Source organism: Liolophura sinensis, chromosome 11 (assembly GCF_032854445.1).
Source record: "Liolophura sinensis isolate JHLJ2023 chromosome 11, CUHK_Ljap_v2, whole genome shotgun sequence".
In the NCBI taxonomy this organism is placed as follows: domain Eukaryota; kingdom Metazoa; phylum Mollusca; class Polyplacophora; order Chitonida; family Chitonidae; genus Liolophura; species Liolophura sinensis.
Genome location: NC_088305.1, coordinates 22,586,059 through 22,606,355, shown reverse-complemented (window position 1 = coordinate 22,606,355; position 20,297 = coordinate 22,586,059). Strand labels below are relative to the sequence as shown.

Sequence of the window (20,297 nt, the reverse complement as noted above, 5' to 3'; positions counted from 1 at the left end):
ATTACTTTTTTTAACACTGTATTTCGTAAATACATGTATATAAAACCACACAAAGTATGTTCAACAGTTCGCTCTTTGACATTTTAACTGTCCAGTGTGTTTTATTTATGTATAATTCTTAATATCAATACAGCAGCATATTTGAGTGACTGCGTGTTATATCTGCCGTTTTTTGCCCTTTACTAGACAGACTGATCCATAAAAATTCTAAATTTACATGAACTGGTCTCGTTTTTGAAACCGCCAGTGTGGGTCAAATTCAAGTAGTATATTATCAGGCGTTGGTTACTCGGCTGTCCATGCCAGTAATGCAAGGAAGGTAACAGATGACAATTTTCTGTGTTTTGCATTGTAGTAGAGTTAATTCCCTTTCCTCCATCTTGATGACAGTATGTATGTACACAACCTGTATCTGGGAACTTTGACCCCAACATTTACATAATTCATGCATATCTGATACATCATCCAAATGATATTTGCCACACATATTAGCATGAAGAAGGTTTATTAAAAACAGAACTCTCTGCTTCTAATTTTTACACGCACATCAGACGACCTGAGGCAAGTTTTAATCTTCAGGAGACTTCCTCTGTCGTAGCGTTTAACGTTCGTCTCCTAACTTGTCCTGTCAATGAAGTTAAACGAAATTTACATAAATTGCACTAGTAAACACGTCTAAATAATCCAAACTCTCCCCAAAACATCAATTAGTAGATACGCCAGCTTTCACGGTCACTTATGTCTCAAAGGCTATAAAGGACGACGAAGCTTGTTTAGCCACTAGTGCAGTCTCATGCCCGTTTTGATCATGTTACACGTAAATTTTGCCCAGGTAACTGTTAACCGTCAATTTTTGCCAGGAAACTGTGTTACACGTCAATTTTGGGCATGTGCCTGTTATACATCGGTTTTGATCAGATGCCAGTAACACATCACTTTTAGTCAGGTGCCTGTTAAACGTCAGTTTTGGTAACGAGCCAGTAAAACATCAATTTTGAAAAGGTGGTCGTTAAATATCTCTTTTTGTCAGGTGCCAGTGAAACATCAATTTTGACAGGGTGCCTGTTAAATATTGGTTTTTACCAGGTGTCTGTTAACCACCATTTTGGTCAGGTACTTATTAAATATCAATACAGACCATGTTTTAGCCAAGTGTTTGTTTAGCATAAATTTTTGCAGGTGTCTATTTAGCAACAGTTTTAGCCAGGTGCTTGTTTAACACCATATTTTGGCCAGTTGCCTCTTTGGCACCTTGTTTTGGCCAGGCGCCTTTCTCCTTGGGATAGTGTCTCCCTAATATTGTTCCTAGTTACCCTCATTCCGCAAGGTTCGATCTAGCTATGTCAGACATAAAGTGGAACCATTTGTGGACAAACTTGTTAGCCTAGTGTAAGAGATATTAGGACCTTAGCTTCCTTGACGTACCTACAAGCAAGTATGCCATTTAATTGAATCTTGGGTCCCCTTTATTCCGCCGGGGGCCGCTATGACCGCGGGAAATGAGCACGCCAGCACGGCGCAATGACCCTGGGATTTCTTACCAATGTGGTCGCTGTGAGTTCAAGTCCGGCTTAAGCTGGCTTAATCTCCAACCGTAACTGGGAATGTTTTCCAGCAACCTACAGCTGGTCGTAGGTATCCCCCGCGCTCTGCCCGCCTTAGTCTCACCATAATAACGTCGTCGTATAAGTGAAATATCCTTGAGTACGCGTAAAACACCAATCAATTAAATAAAATGAAGTATTTATTTATTTGATTGTCGTTTTACGCCGTACTCAAGAATATTTCACTTGTACGACGACAGCCAGCATTAGGGTGGGAGGAAACCGGGCAGAGCCCGGGGGAATCCCACGACCATCCGCAGGTTGCTGCCTGACCTTCTCACCTACGGCTAGAAAGGAAGCCAGCATGAGCTGGACTTGAACTCATAGCGACCGCATTGGTGAGAGGCTTCTGGGTCATTACACTGCGTTAGCGCGCTGTCCAACTGAGCCAGGGAGGCCCCTAAAATGAAGTAAATATTCACCGTGTTTCTCAACGCACAAGTACTCGCACATATAGAGAGAGGGTTAGCCAGTAGGATAGACTGTCGGGGTCATAGCAATAATATATCCTACATTACATGTTGATTATAGGAAGAAATGTAACATTATAACATGTGTGGATTGCTGCCAGATATTGATCTCTGTGTTATCCATGAACAGTTGCAAACAAGAAAATATCATGCAGCACGTGTAATATTTTCACATATGGACACTAAATGTACACAAAAACAAATCATTATCCCTAGTGTTACAATACTGGAAGTATTTGTATACTTATTTCAGTGTTGTACGCACAACATTTCCACTCACAAAGGCTGTCAGTTTATGTGTGAAGGAAACCAGCGTGTCGCGGATCAACCAGCGAACTTTTTCAAGCTACTAGCAAAATTTCTCAGGTGTGCTGTACACCCGGATGTATAGGTTAGGGCACACTATGGTAGGGAAAGAGAAGTGGTCTTCAACGAACATCAGTGGAACGTGTGGTCTTCAGCCACTTATTGTCATGAACGCCTCACAAGCAGTGAGAGCCTGGGAATCCAGTAATTGTCTGTCCAAGGACTGGCTTTAGCCGGCGCCTCGTGTGTCACACGAACTGAAAGGCAAACACTTCTGACTTCTATACCACGGGCCATTCTCCAAAGTTTGAATGGTTTGTTTGATTTGTTTACTATTACGTTTCTGCCTCACTGAAACGCCATTACGAAGACACCAGACACGATGCCCAAAGTCGGCCAGTACTAGGTCCACTCCTCTCATGTTGAGCACCTATCGAGGTAGTGCTGATTGAACCAGGGTCTACCCACAATGCCACCACAGCAGATTCTAATTAACTTAATGAAATTTCAGTAGATCTAAACTGTAATCAGAATACAAGGATCTAAACGTCCGCATTTACTTTTACATGTATATGTAGCAGTGCTGTGCCTTGTACTGCCTAGAATCCTATAGTATATGTTCAGTACGACCTAATCTGAACAAACTGCATACATTTACATGTATAGCCCCAGACAAAACAGGGATGCCACCTATAATGAATCCATGAGGTTTAAAGGTCATATGCCAAACGGAAGCCGTCGACAAACCTTTTTTTCCCACGACAGAGCAAGAATGTTAAAATGCTATAGACGAGGTCCGTGTAGGCCTATTACACCCACTGTAAAGTAGCACCCATTAAGTACTGAGTGCCTATTTAAACCCACTCGCCAATTATAGCTGTTTCAATAAGAGAAAATGAAAAGGTTAAAATTTGTTAAAAGCAGCGTGAGTTAAATACCCAAATAATGTGAGTGGCTAAAAAAAGACCAGAATGAATGAATGAATGATTATGGTTTAACGCCACATCGGCAGGATTTCAGCCATATCGTGGCGAGAACAAGGTGAAAAAGTGAGGCGGTTCACTTATTCGATAAAGTAATAAGAACAAAGACCAGAGTTCATGGGTACATGCTATGTAGTAAGCCAATTGAATATGTAAATATATGTTGTTGGAAACATTAATTCAGTCATTAACAACATTCACTAAAGAGTCCATAAGGAAGTGCCGAAGATCCGGTATGCTCAAGTAAACTTGCATTTACTATACTCTGTTACAAGGCAAATTGTCCGAATTGTTTTAGTGTTCATTTTGAGCGCTTCATTGGCGTACTGGTCAGAGTGTCCACATCGAACCCAGTCGGGTGGTCTCAAAGCTTTTTAAAATGGTGCTAAGTGGTTAGAGCAAAGAACCTGGACTAGCTGGTCGGGTGTCATTGTACTGTGACTGGGCGGGGTGTTATACCTGGAGTCTTTGACATTTGGCATGCTACTTCAGTGGTAGCAGCACTTTGGCGACATGGACTCAAGAAGAGTATATGTACGCACACATAATGACTTCTCGTCGTCAGATGACTGAAAAATTGTTAAGTACCGGTACGACGTTAAAACTCAAGAACCAATACATATGTATATACATACATAAACCATCTTAAATTCTCTAAATTGTGGATCTAACCATCTTAAAGTGCTGCGTCGTGATTTAGTGTTAGATTACAGGTAAAATTTGCGATACCCAGCATAACATCGATCGGTTGAAACCCGTGTCCACTTCACGCTTTCGCCATTTGATTGCTTTTAAAAAGAATTGTCACATTTAACACAAATTTTGTCGTCGGAGTGATATGAGAAAGTAATCTCTCAATGCACCAAATTATTGTCACTGCAGTAGATTTATTCTGTACAGCACTTATAATAATTCATTATAAACATTGTACTAGCCTCACTGATCTTAGTATATATATGGTGGTAAGATTCAGGTTGACTATAATTGGTAATAGCCTATAATAGGATAATATGTAACTGTAATTGGCGAAGTGGCATGTAGCATCGCCTTGCGCAGGTCACAATGGCTGCTATAAAAGGTGAGCGCTTATAAGGGCTTAGTGACAGGCTTTCGACCAGAAGATCGCTTCACACGTCCACGCGGCATTGCAGTATTTCAACGCCAAGTAGGGTGAGTTAACATTAACCATGTGATCGCTAACTGCTTATACAGTTACATATATGTGTAAAAATGATAAATTTTTCTAGATGGGGAACGGCTATTAGAAATACATGAAAAACTGTCTCAATTTCCTACATGTTTCTATTCGAACTACAACTGTAAGCCCTTCCATTCTTATCAGCGATATTTGGTCGTCATATTACTGAAGAATTGTTAAGTGCGAGGTAAAACTCAAAGTGTACATACATCTGCGATTCATTATAGTATTCCTTACTTAGCACTTACTTCTAGCCGACTAAAAGGGCTTATTATACTTATAAAAGATAGACACAAAATATGAATGATGAGTTTTACTTCACGCAGGCTTGTATTCATAGTTTTGCAGCACTTGATGTCATAGTTGCTCTGAACCAATCATTAGCACACTCTTTGGTCACGTGACTAGAGTACTGCATACGAAAACAAAGCGAATTTAACCCAGATGAGATAGGCACTGCAGACGATTGTAGCATAAAAAAAAAATTAATAATGATGTAGCTTAATGCTAAGAAATTCTTTCTGGGAATAAAAGCTTTAGGAATCACTACAAATCATCATGTCACCCATTTCGCTCCATGCTATTTATCTTCTCCTGCTCCCACCAGTAACACGTGTGCTCAAACCTATGAATTTCACATTTAATGTATGTGTTGCATTGTAGATGATGACGTCATTGTGTGTCCGTGTGCTAGTGGTTACCCTGCTGTGTTCGTCGTCTGTTGTCGGGTTTGGATTTCTGGATTCCCTAAGATCCCTCCAGCTACAGGCTCGACAACACTCTAGGCGATCTACTATGGCAAGTGTTTTCCTCTATGTTGCACACGTGTGTTACTTTTCTTGCCGCTTTTATCTCGAACATTTAGAACAGAAATGTACCTGAACGTGACGATATAAAGTTGACTTTACTGTTTTACCAACAACTAGTAGTGGTGATTATTTACTTTGTCACAGATTTTATATTAACTATTTGAATACAATTATTCGCCTAACAAAATTGTGTTGTGTATATAAGACAAATGTTAAGTGTGTTAATCAGTTCTAATAGGTGCACCTCATTTTACGAGAATTTACTTGAAACTTTTCAAAGAATTCATAAGCAGTGTATCTAAGCTGGGCCGGAATCACGAAGCAGTCTTAGACTTAAGTCAAGATTTTAGTCAACCACATAAAAAGTAACAATTTTAAATGGGTTTGTTTAAATACGTGTTTTTTCAGTATTGGAGGAATATTAAAATTCCCATAGTCGTCAACTTTCGAAAACGTTTGAAGTCCCACTATTCATAGGTTACGTTTCTTTAGATGCATAGCATACATATCATGGCTGCAATGTGTTGAGTAGAGTATACTAGACACTACACTGCGGCGTGTACTTATAAAACCATATAACTGATATTTAGATGGGTGTTGTTTCCGTTTGCCTTAACATTTTAGAGATCATTTCAGATATACGCAAAGATATACGCTATAAACACTTTTCTATTGATTCTACCGTAATTTGGAGTCCATATCACCTAGTTTTTCCTGAGTAATAAAACACATCACTTTGATTAACACAAATGGTACATCGCCAACAAGGTAACCCTCGCTAACCACCATTTTTAATTCGAGCCTGTCGCTATCGGCATCACCTGACAAAGGATAAACTCGTGGAAAGTCCTGACTGAAACCAAGAAGGTATACCCTATTCAAACGGTCATTGTCAACTTCTTTCAGAGTTTTAACTTTACTTTCTGCTCTAATAATGAACAGAAGGAAGTCTAAGCAACAATTTTCAAAATAGATGATGATCTAAATTTTGGGGAGAACAGCAGAGTTCACCCTGAGAACGAAGTCATGTGATTCGAAAATGACTCGGATACTGGCCGAGTGGATGCCTCTGATACTCTGTCACTTTACGCGACACTTTCAGGTCATTACATGAGCGTACCGATGCAGGGCGGTTGATGTAAACGTTGAGGCTTTAACATGACGTGCGGATCTCAGAGTTAGTGACCATTTCAAACTTAACTGTCTGTTTAACAGCCTCCCGCTGAGGCCCTCGCCGACATCGTAAAGGACATCCTTGACCAGGACCGTGACGGTCAGGTTGCCATTACGGAAGTTGAAGGTTACCTGGACATGGTATTTAACCCTGAGAGAGACCCCGACTACGTTTTGCCATCTTATCGAGTTCAGGAGAAGGGCTATATCATGACAGTGGCGGGCATAATTGATACCAATGACAATGGTGTCATAGGAAACGAGGGTAAAACACCCATACATGTACATTCACTGACAAGTCTACCTGTGTCACCTATGACTCGATGAATTCCCAAGAAATATATACAGTATCATGCATTCACGTTCCTGAGATAATCTGAAATGAAAAACTAATTCCAGCAAAGAAAAGCTGTTACAGCCATATTAAAGACATACACCAAGACAACCTCACATACATACGCATTTAGTCAGTTACATGTACAGAATTCATTACATAAATCCTCATAAGATCTCGTGAGTTTTTCCCTTTATTTTTTCATTTATTTTTTTATTCTTGCTGTATACTGTTCTCAAAATATTTCATTTATACAACGGCGGGCAGCATTAAGGAGCGAGAAAACCGAGCAGAGCCCGGGGGAAAGCCACCACCATCCGATCGTTGTTTTGCATTTTAAGATATCTGGGCCCAGTTTCACAAAGCGGCGTACATATCTTTTTATCGTACATTTGTCGTATGATGCTTTGCATATCACTTTTACAGTACCATTGACCTATATGTGCGATTATCGTACTTGTATGACATCTTAGTGAATCTGGCCCCTGTCCTGTGGTATATTCTTCAGAATTAAAGCGCGCCAGCAATCTACTGGTGAGCTTAGCTGGTGATGAACAGGTGGCCCGTGCTGTAGAGGTCGTCGAGAGGATGAAGAGCAAAGTGAACCCTGAATATCTCATACAACAGGTAAGGCCATTTAATTAAATCTGCCATATCTTATAGGAAATGACCAGAATCATCGCATCCTGTATATTCCAAATTTGTGGAAATTCTACAACCAAACCAAACTGCTGTACATGGTATTTGTATAAAAGAATCACTAAAATTGCTTAACAAAACATCAAATTTAAACTTCAACATTGACTGACACTGATTACTTGGTCGTGGATGGAGTTGGTTCACGCGCCTCATTACTAGTAGACAAGGACTCAGTCTTCAGCTGGGGGACACATTAGGCGGATATTTTCGCTTGTAAGCAGGATTTAATTGCCCTCGAAATACGCTAATGAGATTCGCAGAATAGCCTGTTCCAGCTCCATCGTCTCCATTCGCTGGAGCGGACACACTGCAGAAATCGCCGGCTTATTTCTTCGCTATTATCAAACATGTTTCATACAAACGAATTTCGGGGCGGACAAGATCGCCTGAGAAATGCGCCTTTGCAGGAGCGGACATCTTAGGAGGGTTTTTAGAAATTCACAAAATGCGGCAGTACAGGCGAAAAAATGTGTCTCGTATGTCCCCAGTTTTGGGAGGGGTCATACATTGCTAGTAGGCAATGGTCAAGTAGTTAAAGGCGCTTATTATCATGATTTCCGCGCTGTTAGTGTTTGTCGGGACGTGGTGACAACAAGCGATTGGTATATTAATAAATTAAACATCTGGTAGCATTTCCTGGACCTTAATTTGGCAGAATGGTATGTCTGGTAACTCAGATTGGGATTAGGTGGGATGTCACATCTGATGTAAGTATCATGCGATTAGGTGAGGTGTCATTCCTGGTGTCAGCATACTACGATTAGGTGGGATGTCACATCTGATGTAAGTATCATGCGATTAGGTGAGGTGTCATTCCTGGTGTCAGCATACTGCGATTAAGTGGGGTGTCATATCTGATGTAAGTATCATGCGATTAGATTAGGTGTCATTCCTGGTGTCAGCATACTGCGATTACGTGGGGTGTCATATCTGATGTAAACATCACAAGATAAGCTGAGGCGTCATACCTGGTGTCAGCATACAGTGATTAGGGTGGGGGATGCGATGTCAGCATATTACTATTAGATGGATGTTACATCTGGTGTCAGTATTTTGCAATGAGGTGGGGGAGGCGAGGGAGCATGTCTTTTGCTAGTATAGAGCGATTAGGTAGTGATCATGCTTAATGTCAGCATACTGTGATAAGGAGGTTGCCATGTCTGATGTCACCATTCTCCGATTAGATAGAGTTTGTAGTTTGAATTGGGTATCTGTTGAGACAACAACTTTGAGGCAAACAAAGGGAAGAAGCTCGTAACACCTTGGCTAAGAGTTAGTATCATAACACAACACTACTACAAGCCTCATTTACAATCGTTTTGCGCCAGCTATTAAAACATTGCCACTTGATAAATACGAGAACTGTTATCCATTAAAACTGCACATTGGATGTTTCCATTATACCGCGCATTAGAAGGTCGTCATTATACTGCACATTAGATGGTCGCCATTATTCTACGCATTAGATGTTTCCATGTTACTGCGCATTAGATGTTTCCATTATACGGCACGTTAGATGTTTCCATTACAGTGCACATTAGCTCGCCATTATACTGCTCATTAGATGGTCGCCATTATAGGCCTACTGCGCATTATATGTTTCCATTATACTATGCATTAGATGTTTCCATTATACTGTGTATTAGATGTTTCCATTATACTGCACATTAGGTCGCCATTATACTGCTCATTAGATGGTCGCCATTATACTGTACAATAGATGTTTCCATTATACTTCGCATTAGATGTTTACATTATACGGCGCATTAGAGGTTTCCATTACACTGCACATTAGAAGGCCGCCATTATGCTGCACATTAGATGGTTGTTATTATACTACACGTTAGATGTTTCTATTGTACTGCGCGTTAGATATTTCCAATACACAGCGCAATTGATGTTTCCAGTATACTGCACATTAGATGTTCCATTAGACTGCAAATGATTTTTTTTTGTATTGTACATTATATGATCACTATTATACTGCATATTAGCTGTTCCCATTATACTGCACATTAGATGTTTCCATTATGCGACACATTAGATGTTTCCATTATACTGCACATTAGACGTTTCCTTTATACTGCACATTAGATGTTTCCAGTATACTGCACTTGAGATGTTTCCATTACACTGCACATTAGATGTTCTCATTATACTGCAAATTAGCTGTTTCCATTGTTTTGCGCATTTGATGTTTCAATTACATTAAACATTATATTTTCCCATTATACTAAACATTAGATGGTCACCATTACACTGAACATTACATTTTCAGATTATACTAAAGACTAGATGGTCACCATTATAATAAACATTAGATGTTTTTATCTGTACATTTGATGGTCACCAATACACTGAACATTAGATTTTCCCATGATACTAAAGTTTGAATTTTCCCATTATAATAAACATTTGACTTTTCCATTATACTGCACATTAGATGGTCACCATTATGCTAAACATTACATTTTCCCATTATACCAAACCTCAAATGATCACCATTATACTGCACATTAGACTTTTCCATTATACTGCACATTAGATGGTCACCATTATACTAAACATTACATTTTCCCATTATATCAAACATCAAATGGTCACTATTATACTGCACTTTAGATGTTTCCATTACACTGTACATTAGATGTTATCATTATACTGCATATTAGCTGTTTCCATTATATTGCGTATATGATGTTCCATTACATTAAGCATTATATTTTCCCATTATACTAAACATTAGATGGTCACCATTACACTGAACATTAGATTTTCCCATTATACTAAACGTTAGATGGTCACCCTTACCACCAACATACGATATTATTGTCTTACCATTCTTTTCATTTTCAGGCGAACAGAATTGTCCCCGACTATACGAAATTGTCGGACCAAAACGAAGATGGGGAGATTACGCCAGCGGAAATGGAGGCTACGTTCCCGTTTCCGTATTACACATGGAATCTAAACAGCTTACACCTTATAACCCAAGATGTGGATACCAATGATGATTTAGCACTCAATGCAGAAGGTGGTTGTCAAAAATGAATAAGTCATAGCATGGTTAGCGAGTAGTTCTGTGCTTTACGCTCCGAACAATGGAGTTAAATGGAGTGTGAAACAGTTATTTTGTAAAAGTCTAGCCGTTTTAATACAGTGTCCGCCTGTTGAAAATAATATAAGGCTATCGAGTCGATCATACCTTGATGGAGCCAGGTTTATAATATGAGCTATTTGAACAATCTAGCAATCATCTGTATACACTTGTATTATTTGTACAATTTGTCCAATACCCGTCAATTATGTGCGCCTAGTAGCCATTGACCATTGTGTTCAGTTTTCTTCATTTGTACTAGCCGTTAATCATGTGTCCAGTTTTCATCATTTGTACAAGCTGTCAATCATGTGCGTCCATTTTCATCATTTGTGCAAGGAGCTTCGTCTTCGTCTAAGTCGTCTAAATGTTCATCATTTCTACAAGATATTGTCATCTGTCTACAGTGTTTGTCATTCGTATTATTTGTCAATAATCTGCGTTCTGTCTCAGGTTAAGTCTTTGGCCATGCAATAAGTGATATGCCTGATTTTTTGGCATTGTACATGAAACCAAAAATTTGTGCAAATCTTGAACCAATGGATAACAGATTCAGTTATTTGCATGTATAAGACCAGTCAGGCTTTCCGGGTCAGTGAGCAGAGCCGGTAATTTTCCTGCAGTACAGAAGACAGTCTTTAGCTTAGTTCCTGCAATAATTGGCATTTTACTGAAGTTCTGCCTTGCTTATTTAATTTTTTCTGATTTCATTTCTGATTCTGATTTCATTTCCAGAGACACCTCAGTTCCTCTTACAACTAGCGGTGAGAGAAAGATGGTTATTTCGCAATTTTGTGATCTACTTCCGGATCAAGGAGCTGGTAGGGGACGATCTGGCTAACCAATGGGCGGAGACAGCATGAACGTTCTACCATGGCAATCATTCCACGGACGACGGACGGCAACTGTCCCACAAGTTGTAATGTATTCGTACAGAAGGGCTCGCATCTCGAGAAGTGCCATGCACTTAATATAATGATATTACATTTAATAATGACTTTTCGTGTGGGCATATTTCTGATATTATTAAATATATTGAAACGTTGTCATTTAGACCATTTGATCATGTCTGTTGAGGCAGCCTTCACAATTGTGACACATACTCAGTTACACAACCATACATACATAAAAGAAATTTATTAAGTTAATAAAGCCTTGTTAATAATAGCAAATTCAACAAGTTGAGATGTTCCGAGTTGTTTTCTCAGACTTGTAGATTTTTCTAGAGACGACCATGCCTCCAGACTGACTTTAGCCTATTTGGAGGCACATGTTACATGTATGCAAATCACGGAAGACAAGGACAGAGCGACAAAAATGTTGCGACATCGAATGGTCGTGATGCGCGACGACACCGATGACCGATGGCCACAATGGGCTCCCATATTCAATATTCTAAGAGTCAGTTTCAAGCGTTAGCAGGTTAGTTTCTATCAACATGTCCATGCAGTGATATTTCAGCAAATAACGCTCCTTTTTAACACCTTGTGTCCCCGACACACAGGTATAGCTAAGGAAGTGAACTGCGCCCAAAAAAAGTTCTTCACACACAATGTGTAAATATGTATGTAACAGAAGAAAGTCACCTGCCATATGCACGGCCCTAAACGATTACAAACTTTTTGACAGACTCCAATGACTCGTGTTATAAAGGATCCACTCTCCTTCTTCTGGTATTAGAAATCCAGTATGGCATCTATATGTATTGCTGTATTCTGGGAGATGTCATAGACATTTTTATTTCATTTTACGGAAGAAGAATGTGTTAGTAAAAATCTACTTACGAGAACATCACTCATCAAAATTAAACTTACTCTAGAACACAATTCACGCAACAATTTACAATTCAGTCTACAGTGTACGTTCGAATCGATAATGTTCAATTTTTTTCCACAATTCCATTTTTTTTAACTTTCATAACTTCCTAAGAAAAAATTTCTACCGTCAGATAAAATCCCACCAGAGATCTGTAATTTGGTTGCACAAGTTCATGCACAAAAATATACGTAAGTTTCACAAAATTGTTCCTTTGCCTCCATTTGATTTTTGGAACAACCGTTAAGCGAACCACGATCGACTAAGTAGATTGTTGGCTGGCTTCACACTCAATCACGCTCACAATGGGAATGTCCTTAGTCGTCCTGATACCAGAACACTCCTTGAAAGACTGGTGCAAACGGTTTAAAAATAATCAAATGATTTCTATAAATTCACCTGCATGCTGTCATATGGATATCTTTGCTTCTCGTGCTTTTCACGGCTACATTATTTGTGTGATTTATTTATTGAACGTATGGCTTGACCACTTAAAGAAAGTCGGCAGGAGATCAAACGTGGTACCTAACGAATAATTTCTGTACAACAAGAACAAAAATGTTTCTGTAAAAAAGTGGAAGGCTTATACGTCAAAGTAGTAATTATCATTCCTGGCATTTTTGAAGAAATATCTATCATCCAATATACACTATAATTAAACCAACAATACACCCAGAACATTAATTTGTTAATTTTCACAGAACGTCTGTTGTCTGAGTTATGCTAGATTGTATCTGTTAATATAACATAATGTTCTGTCATATTCAACATAATACCCTATTAGTTTGATAGAATCTTTATGTTGAATAAATAAAATATGTGTCTTATATTAAACATAAAAATCTGCTGCGATAGCAGAAAACATTCTAGCAGGCAATAAACTTTCTGATAAAATTAACAGATTAATTTTTTGAATGTGGTATCAGCATTGTGTTGTTTTCGCACCGTCTGCGTGCACCGCAGGCATCAACGCTGTTCTCAAAGATTTTTACGAGAAAGTATGTTGAAACAACTGAAACTCCAGCCCAAATTCGTTGGCCTTGGTCTAGAGACAGTGTTGTTATGTGACCCTATCTCCTAAAAGATTTATTTATTTATTTATTTGATTGGTGTTTTACGCCGTACTCACGTAATATTTCACTGCGGCCAGCATTATGGTGGGAGAAAACCGGACGAAGGCCATCCGCAGGTTGTTGCCAGACATTCCCACGTACGGCCGGAGAGGAGGCCATCATGAGCTTGACTTGAACTCACACTGACCGCATTGGTGAGAGACTCCCGGGTCATTACGCTGCGATAGCGTGCTAGTCAACTGAACCACGGAGGCCCCCCATCTGCTAAAAGAAGACAGCGTCCTTACGTGACCCTAGCCTATCTGCTACAAGGAGATAGCGTCGTCATTTGACTATAGCCTACCTGCTAAAAGTAGACAGCGTTGTAATGTGACCCTAACATATCTGGAGACAGCATCGTTAGGTGACCCTAGTATCTGCTAAAAGGAGACAGCGTCGTTATGTGACCTGGGTATATCTGCTTCAAGCAGACAGCGTCGTTATGCGACCCTAGACTATCTGCTTCAAGGAGACATCGTAGTTTTGTGACCCTAACCTACCTGTTAAAAGGAGATAGCGTTGTTACGTGACCCTAACATATCTGGAGACAGCGTCGTTAGGTGACCTAGCCTATCTACTACAAGAAAACAGAATCACTGTGTGACCCTAACTATTTGCTCAAAGGAAAGAGAGTACTCACCTATTACCTTAAGAATATTAAGTTTTTCAGTATGTCGACAACATGAAAGTTGGGTTCGAAGAAGTCGTCGCGTATGCCAAGGTAAGCGGTGGCGTATCTGCAGAGTTAAAGGTAAAGCAGGTCACTGCCCTTCGTGCGGCATATCAGGAAAGAGATGCCATTGCAGTCTAATCGACTGGGTATGGTAAAAGTCTTGTATATCAGCTTATGTCCTGGGTCAAGTTAAGTACCAAAATGCTCTGAAAACCTTCATTTCGGACAGTTAATATACAAATATGCATCTTTCCGTACCATTACTATTATTACTTTAGTCAAGTTGATCATCTGTGGGTTGAAGTGGGAGGGAACGTCGTATTCACCTGCAGAGTTACAGGAATTTCATTTGTCAGTCAGCAGGTAAAATGGCCAAAAGTGGACAACAAAGTCCTACGAGTTACAAAGGACATCTCGAGTCATGTTAATAGTTTTACAAGCCCGGTGTTTACTCTGTCCAAGTCACTGAGGAAGATAATGATTTGGTGTACGAACTCCCATGCTCGGTTAGTGAGTATACACCTTCGTTATTACACGTACCATATTACCACGTGTAAAACTATATGCACCTTCACAATTACATGTTTGAAATAAAAATTATAACTTATTCTGTTTGAAATTTTTTTATTCCTTTTATCCTGGGGAAGTATTCCACACCATAATAAATAGCAGACTGTATAGCCAGTGTTCCACGACGCTTTACAGGATGTGAGCTACCCAATCACCAGGCTTACTCAATCACCGGACAACGGACCGTTCACCTCATAACCACGCCCAAAAACAAGTTAACCACGCCCACATAACAGTTAACCACGCCTACAAACCAGTTAACCACGCCTACAGACCAGTTAACAACGTCAATAACTGGGCGGCTCCTCTACCCATAAGATGGTACAGCGTCCGCTTCGTGGACGGTAGATCCAGGGTTATCGCTGGATCGGGTCATACTTAAGACCTTAAAAGAGGGAGTTGTAGCTTCCTCGTTTGGCGTTCAGCATTGAAGGGATATTGCAACGACTTGTTGACCCGTGTCAGTATAATGGCTCCGGTGGGGCGGCTTATTTGCCTTCGGTAAGTCGTCTCAATGAAGCAACACCAGATAAAAGTGCGGTGGAAATTTGTCCTGCAACAAGGAGGCACATTACACGTACATGAACTCCAAGGATTCCTTTGTCGTCATATGACTGAAAAATTATAAATTACGACGTTAAACCCTAAGCACTCATTCACGCACTCACTCACCATAAAGATGATCACCAGCTTATGTGAGAAATTCTAGAGTATGGCGTTAATAGAGTATAAAAATCAAATATATAGCTAATGTTGATGTTCAGCTGGTCATTAAGATGTAATCCCAATTAACGTGTTTAGTTTTATGTGTTTTGCAGGATTTTAGGAAAAGAACAAATAATATCCTTATCATTGTTGAAGGATTTATTTAGTTAGTTATTTATTTTATTGGTGTTTTCCAGGGGAAACCCACGGCCATACGCTGGCCTCCGAATTGAAGCGAACTCAAGGACTGAGTGGAAGGTTTCTTGCCACTTGGACATTACAGGTTAATTTATTTACTTTTAGTTTTCGTACAACCAGCATTTTTGTTGTAGCAATGGTATCATGATAATTTCGGTCTGATTACAGAGCGAGCTTTATATGTGGTATACCCATCGTCTCCTGAGAGAGCTTCTAGCAGTGTAGCAGTCGTATAGACAGAGCAATATTGGGTCTAACATGAATGGCGGCTGCTCAAACGTCATTAAAGGCCTGGTGCGGTTTTATGTTATCAAACATATTTGACACGGGTAGATGAGTTTTTCGTTTAATTATTTGTGGTGTCATTGCCGGCTCTATCATGCACGTCAGGACACACGTAACGCCCCTGGTATATAACGAATTAAAGTGAAACTATACATTGATGGGCGTCGTAGATGAGCCATGGTGTGAAGCAAGTCTTAATACGTTTATACTGAGTAAAATACCTGCGTATACTAATATGTATGCTACTGTGAACTTTGATAAAGGACTCTAGTAGACGAAGGCAGGAACTGCAAGGCCGTAGTATGAGCAAAACTCAAACAACAGAGCTCATGTGGCTACGCTTGTAGAAGAAAGCAGGAACTGCAAGGTCGTAGTATGAGCAAAACTCAAACAACATAGCTCATGTGGCTACGCTTGAAGGAGAAAGCAAGAACTGCAAGGTCGTAGTATGAGCAAAACTCCAACAACAGAGCCCATGTCGCTACGCTTGTAGGAGAAAGCAGGAACTGCAAAGGTCGTAGTATGAGCAAAACTCAAACAACAGAGCTCATGTGGCTACGCTTGTAGAGGAAAGCAGGAACTGCAATGCCGTAGTATGAGCAAAACTCAAACAACAGAGCTCATGTAGCTACGCTTGTAGGAGAAAGCAAGAACTGCAAGGCCGTAGTATGAGCAAAGCTCAAACAACAGAGCCCATGTCGCTACGCTTGTAGGAGAAAGCAGGAACTGCAAAGGTCGTAGTATGAGCAAAACTCAAACAACAGAGCTCATGTGGCTACGCTTGAAGGAGAAAGCAGGAAATGCGGAGCCGTAGTATGAGCAAAACTCCAACAACAGAGCTCACGTAGCTACGCATGTAGAAGAAAGCATGAAATCCTGAGCCGTAGTAAGAGCAAAACTCCGGCAAACAGAGACCGGTCTAGGACCGAATTCGGCGCCACCAGAAAACGTCTAAGCTACTCCTCATCGATGATGTCACATTCAAACGTCAGTCATTCGCAATCCTAGCGGCCAAGTATAACAACTCAATACCTATGCCCTTTTACCCTCACATTTCACTTCCACAAACCTCATTCCCTCCAGTGATTACAAATCTGTTTAGTTCTGATATTAATAACCATGGCACCTGTATTCAACTGTACCCCTCTGGCTCTTGACAACTACAATGTCTGTACTCTACTAGCCTCTGTCAGGTACACTGCCTTTACTCCACTGGCCTCTGTTAGGTACACTGCCTGTACCCCACTAGCCCCTATTAGGTACACTGCCTGTACCCCACCGGCCCTTGTCAGGCACACTGTACGCCACTGGCCTCTGCTAATTTTGTACTCTACGTATGCCCGTTGGTCTCTCATAACTACATCGCATGTACCCATGCCCCCTGAAAACTCCGCTGACTATCCCAGTGGCCCCTGTTAGGTACAATGCATGTACCCCAGGGGGCCCCTGTTAAGTGCACTGCCTGTACCCCACTGGCCCACTGACTGTACGCCACTAGCCCCTGCTAACTATGCACACTGCATATACCCATTGGTCTCTGATAACTACATCTCATGTACCCATGACCCCTCATAACTACGCCTCATGTATCCCATTGGCCCTTGATAACTACATTCTATGTACCTTACCGGCCCCTGATAACTAGACTTAGGATCAGGGCAAAGTTTCACAAAGATGTCGTATGTGTGCGATAATTGCACATACCGGACAATGGTATGGAAAAAGGTTACGTGCAAAATATAGTACGACTAATGTACGAGAAGAAAATGTCGTACCTCGCTTTGTGAAACTGGGTCCTGTGTACTGAAATATTTCCTCGCTATGAAAGAGACCCGTGTCTTCTCTGATTTAACCGCTTTACTTCATTTTCCATAATCCATCACACAGTGTGGATTAGGTTACGGGTGCTAAACACCTCTACGAGAGAGCAAGACGTAGATCCGTACCAAAGTGCTCTTACGAGTGTTATACGAGAGGTAGAATTTCAGTTCCAGTTTACAGAATCCCATCCTCTTATTCCTACGTTAAACCTCAAGCGCTCACTCACTCCTCTTATTCTTCGTGAATTTTTGGTTTACACCCTACTCAAGACATTTTCCCTAATGCAATGTCGGAAAGTCTTTAGGAGTGTGGAAAATTGGTGTTCGAGGTGAACCACTGTTACTGACGAACTGACTTGAGCATACAATTGGTGTAAGAAAAGTAGCCTTCATCGAAGGTTATGCCGTGTAAACGGTCCCAGGAATCTTGTCCGCTACTTATTCGGCGACACAATGTAACTCTCCGCGAACAACCTTAGTTCGGAAATCTAGAAACTAGTGGCCCAACTCTGTGATCCATTAAGGTTTCGTGTTGACTTTGTAAGATGATCTTCGAGGCCTGAATGTAGCTAGGGAAGGCGAGGAGGCTGAAATTGTAGGGTTTATATTTGTGCCTGTCTATACTTTCACTGAATCGGAAATACACGACAAGTCTTTGGTAATCAGCCTGCTAATCTGGAAGACTGATCGCCTACCTATAACTCCGCAGACCTATAAGCGAGTTACTGAGCTCTGGAGACTATGTGTACCTACCTATATACCTGGGAAATAGATACGTGGAAACCGGGCATAGCCCAGGTGAAAACCACGACCATCCGCAGGTTGCTGCCAGGCCTTCCCACGTACGGCCTGAGAGGAAGCCAGCATGAGCTGGACTTGAACTCACAACTCAGAGATTACATGAGGACAGCGCTCACTATAGCGTCCTCTGAACGAAACATAACGTCTGTGTTTGCTTGCTTAATGTTCAAGATAAGTTTACCACTGTGAGTGGTCACGTGACTGCCTTGTCTGAGTCGACGTGGGTCCTGTTTAACCAGTTGCTCGATAAGCCCGGAATGTGTTGTTTACCTATAAAAATCAACCAGACTGAAGGCACTCTGAAATGTAGCAGCTGCGTAACTAGTGTCAGTGTTGTTGTCCAGGAGATAAGCATTCCGTCTGCGCTCGCTCACAATATCGGCTCACTAACTGGGAAGGTCTGCGGCAACCTGCGGATGGCCGTGGGTTTCATCCAGGCTCTGCCTGGTTTCCTTCCGCCATAATGTTGGCCGCCGTCGTATAAGTGAAATATTCTTGAGTACCAATCAAATCAAAATATCAATCAAATAAATAAATATATCGGCAAGGGGATCTCTGTGACAAACCTTCGGTGGTTGTCAAGGAAATCAGGATCTGTGAGCTCGTCGTTCAGAATCAGAATAAAGGAGATTGGGGTGTAAACAATGGAGAAGAGTTCTCAGTCAATCTTTTTCGCCTACTACACCGATACTGCCTACTTGTATCGACAACAACAGGAAGAATGTCTTCCCGAAGATTTCCACATCTTCCAGCTCACTGTGTCCAGTGAGTTTGGAAAAGCTTATGAGAGCAGAAAATCTCACATCGAGTGAACAGACGATATATTCTGCGGACATGTGTCTGCCCGCCATCGAGAGTGGCTCGCCACCACAGCGTTGGGGTGGGCATTGAGATAGAGCTAATAATCTTGGCGGTCCGTCTTTCACAGCCGCTGTTACCTCATACCCTGACAAATTTTTCAATCTAACCTACATACCCTGGCCTGCACTGCTCTCATCCCCTCGGTATTATCGTTACTTATGTCGTATATGAATTGAAAGTAAAGTCGGTGATCTGAGGACGCTACTCCTAAGCGTCATCATTGCCACATCCGGGGATTTCATGTTTCCACGTACGGTGGAGTGCGTGGAGAGAGCTGGTCTGATGCCATTTAGAGGACGGACGATGGCTCAAAGCCACGTCCAGAATCACTATTACCACGTCCAGTGTCATTATTACCACGTCCAGGATCACTATTATCATGTCCAGCGTCATTATTACCACGTCCAGAATCACCATCACCATGTCCAGCGTCATTATTACCACGTCCAGCGTCATTATTACATCAATATCGACGCACTTATTTCAAAAGGAATAATTTATAATACTCTATTTACACTGTTCTATTCGACCGACCTTCCGCTAAAGCGTCCATAGCCACGTGGTAAACTGGATCATCTGCTGACCTACATAATATTGGCAATACTTGGCAAACACATGTGAAATGTGTGCGCTTTTCAAGGCGTAGAAAACATAATTATCATTTGTACAATATATTTAACTACATTCACGTGTTTTTAGTGGTCCTAGAATATATTATGTTGCCACTATGTGTAATATTATGTTACTGGCAACACCACACAGATTACACATCCCATGCACTCAA

General features: G+C 40.9%; 1 protein-coding gene across 1 annotated transcript; it reads left to right on the top strand.

The window, feature by feature from the left end:
* The first annotated feature begins 2,478 nt into the window (after positions 1–2,478).
* Positions 2,479–11,563, top strand: LOC135478200 (uncharacterized). Its single transcript, XM_064758471.1, has 6 exons — positions 2,479–2,565; positions 5,225–5,359; positions 6,586–6,808; positions 7,386–7,504; positions 10,433–10,610; positions 11,409–11,563. Exons 1-6 carry the CDS (start codon positions 2,479–2,481, stop codon positions 11,534–11,536), a joined length of 870 nt encoding a protein of 289 aa, XP_064614541.1. The 3' UTR covers positions 11,537–11,563.
* The last annotated feature ends 8,734 nt before the right edge of the window (positions 11,564–20,297 follow it).

Bases quoted from the DNA above. Each gene is read 5' to 3' on its own strand.
- LOC135478200 (XM_064758471.1), top strand. From the start codon at position 2,479: ATGGTAGGGAAAGAGAAGTGGTCTTCAACGAACATCAGTGGAACGTGT. The intron at 2,566-5,224 runs GTGAGAGCCTGG...GTTGCATTGTAG, and splicing joins TCATGAACGCCTCACAAGCA to ATGATGACGTCATTGTGTGT. The intron at 6,809-7,385 runs GTAAAACACCCA...TATATTCTTCAG, and splicing joins TGGTGTCATAGGAAACGAGG to AATTAAAGCGCGCCAGCAAT.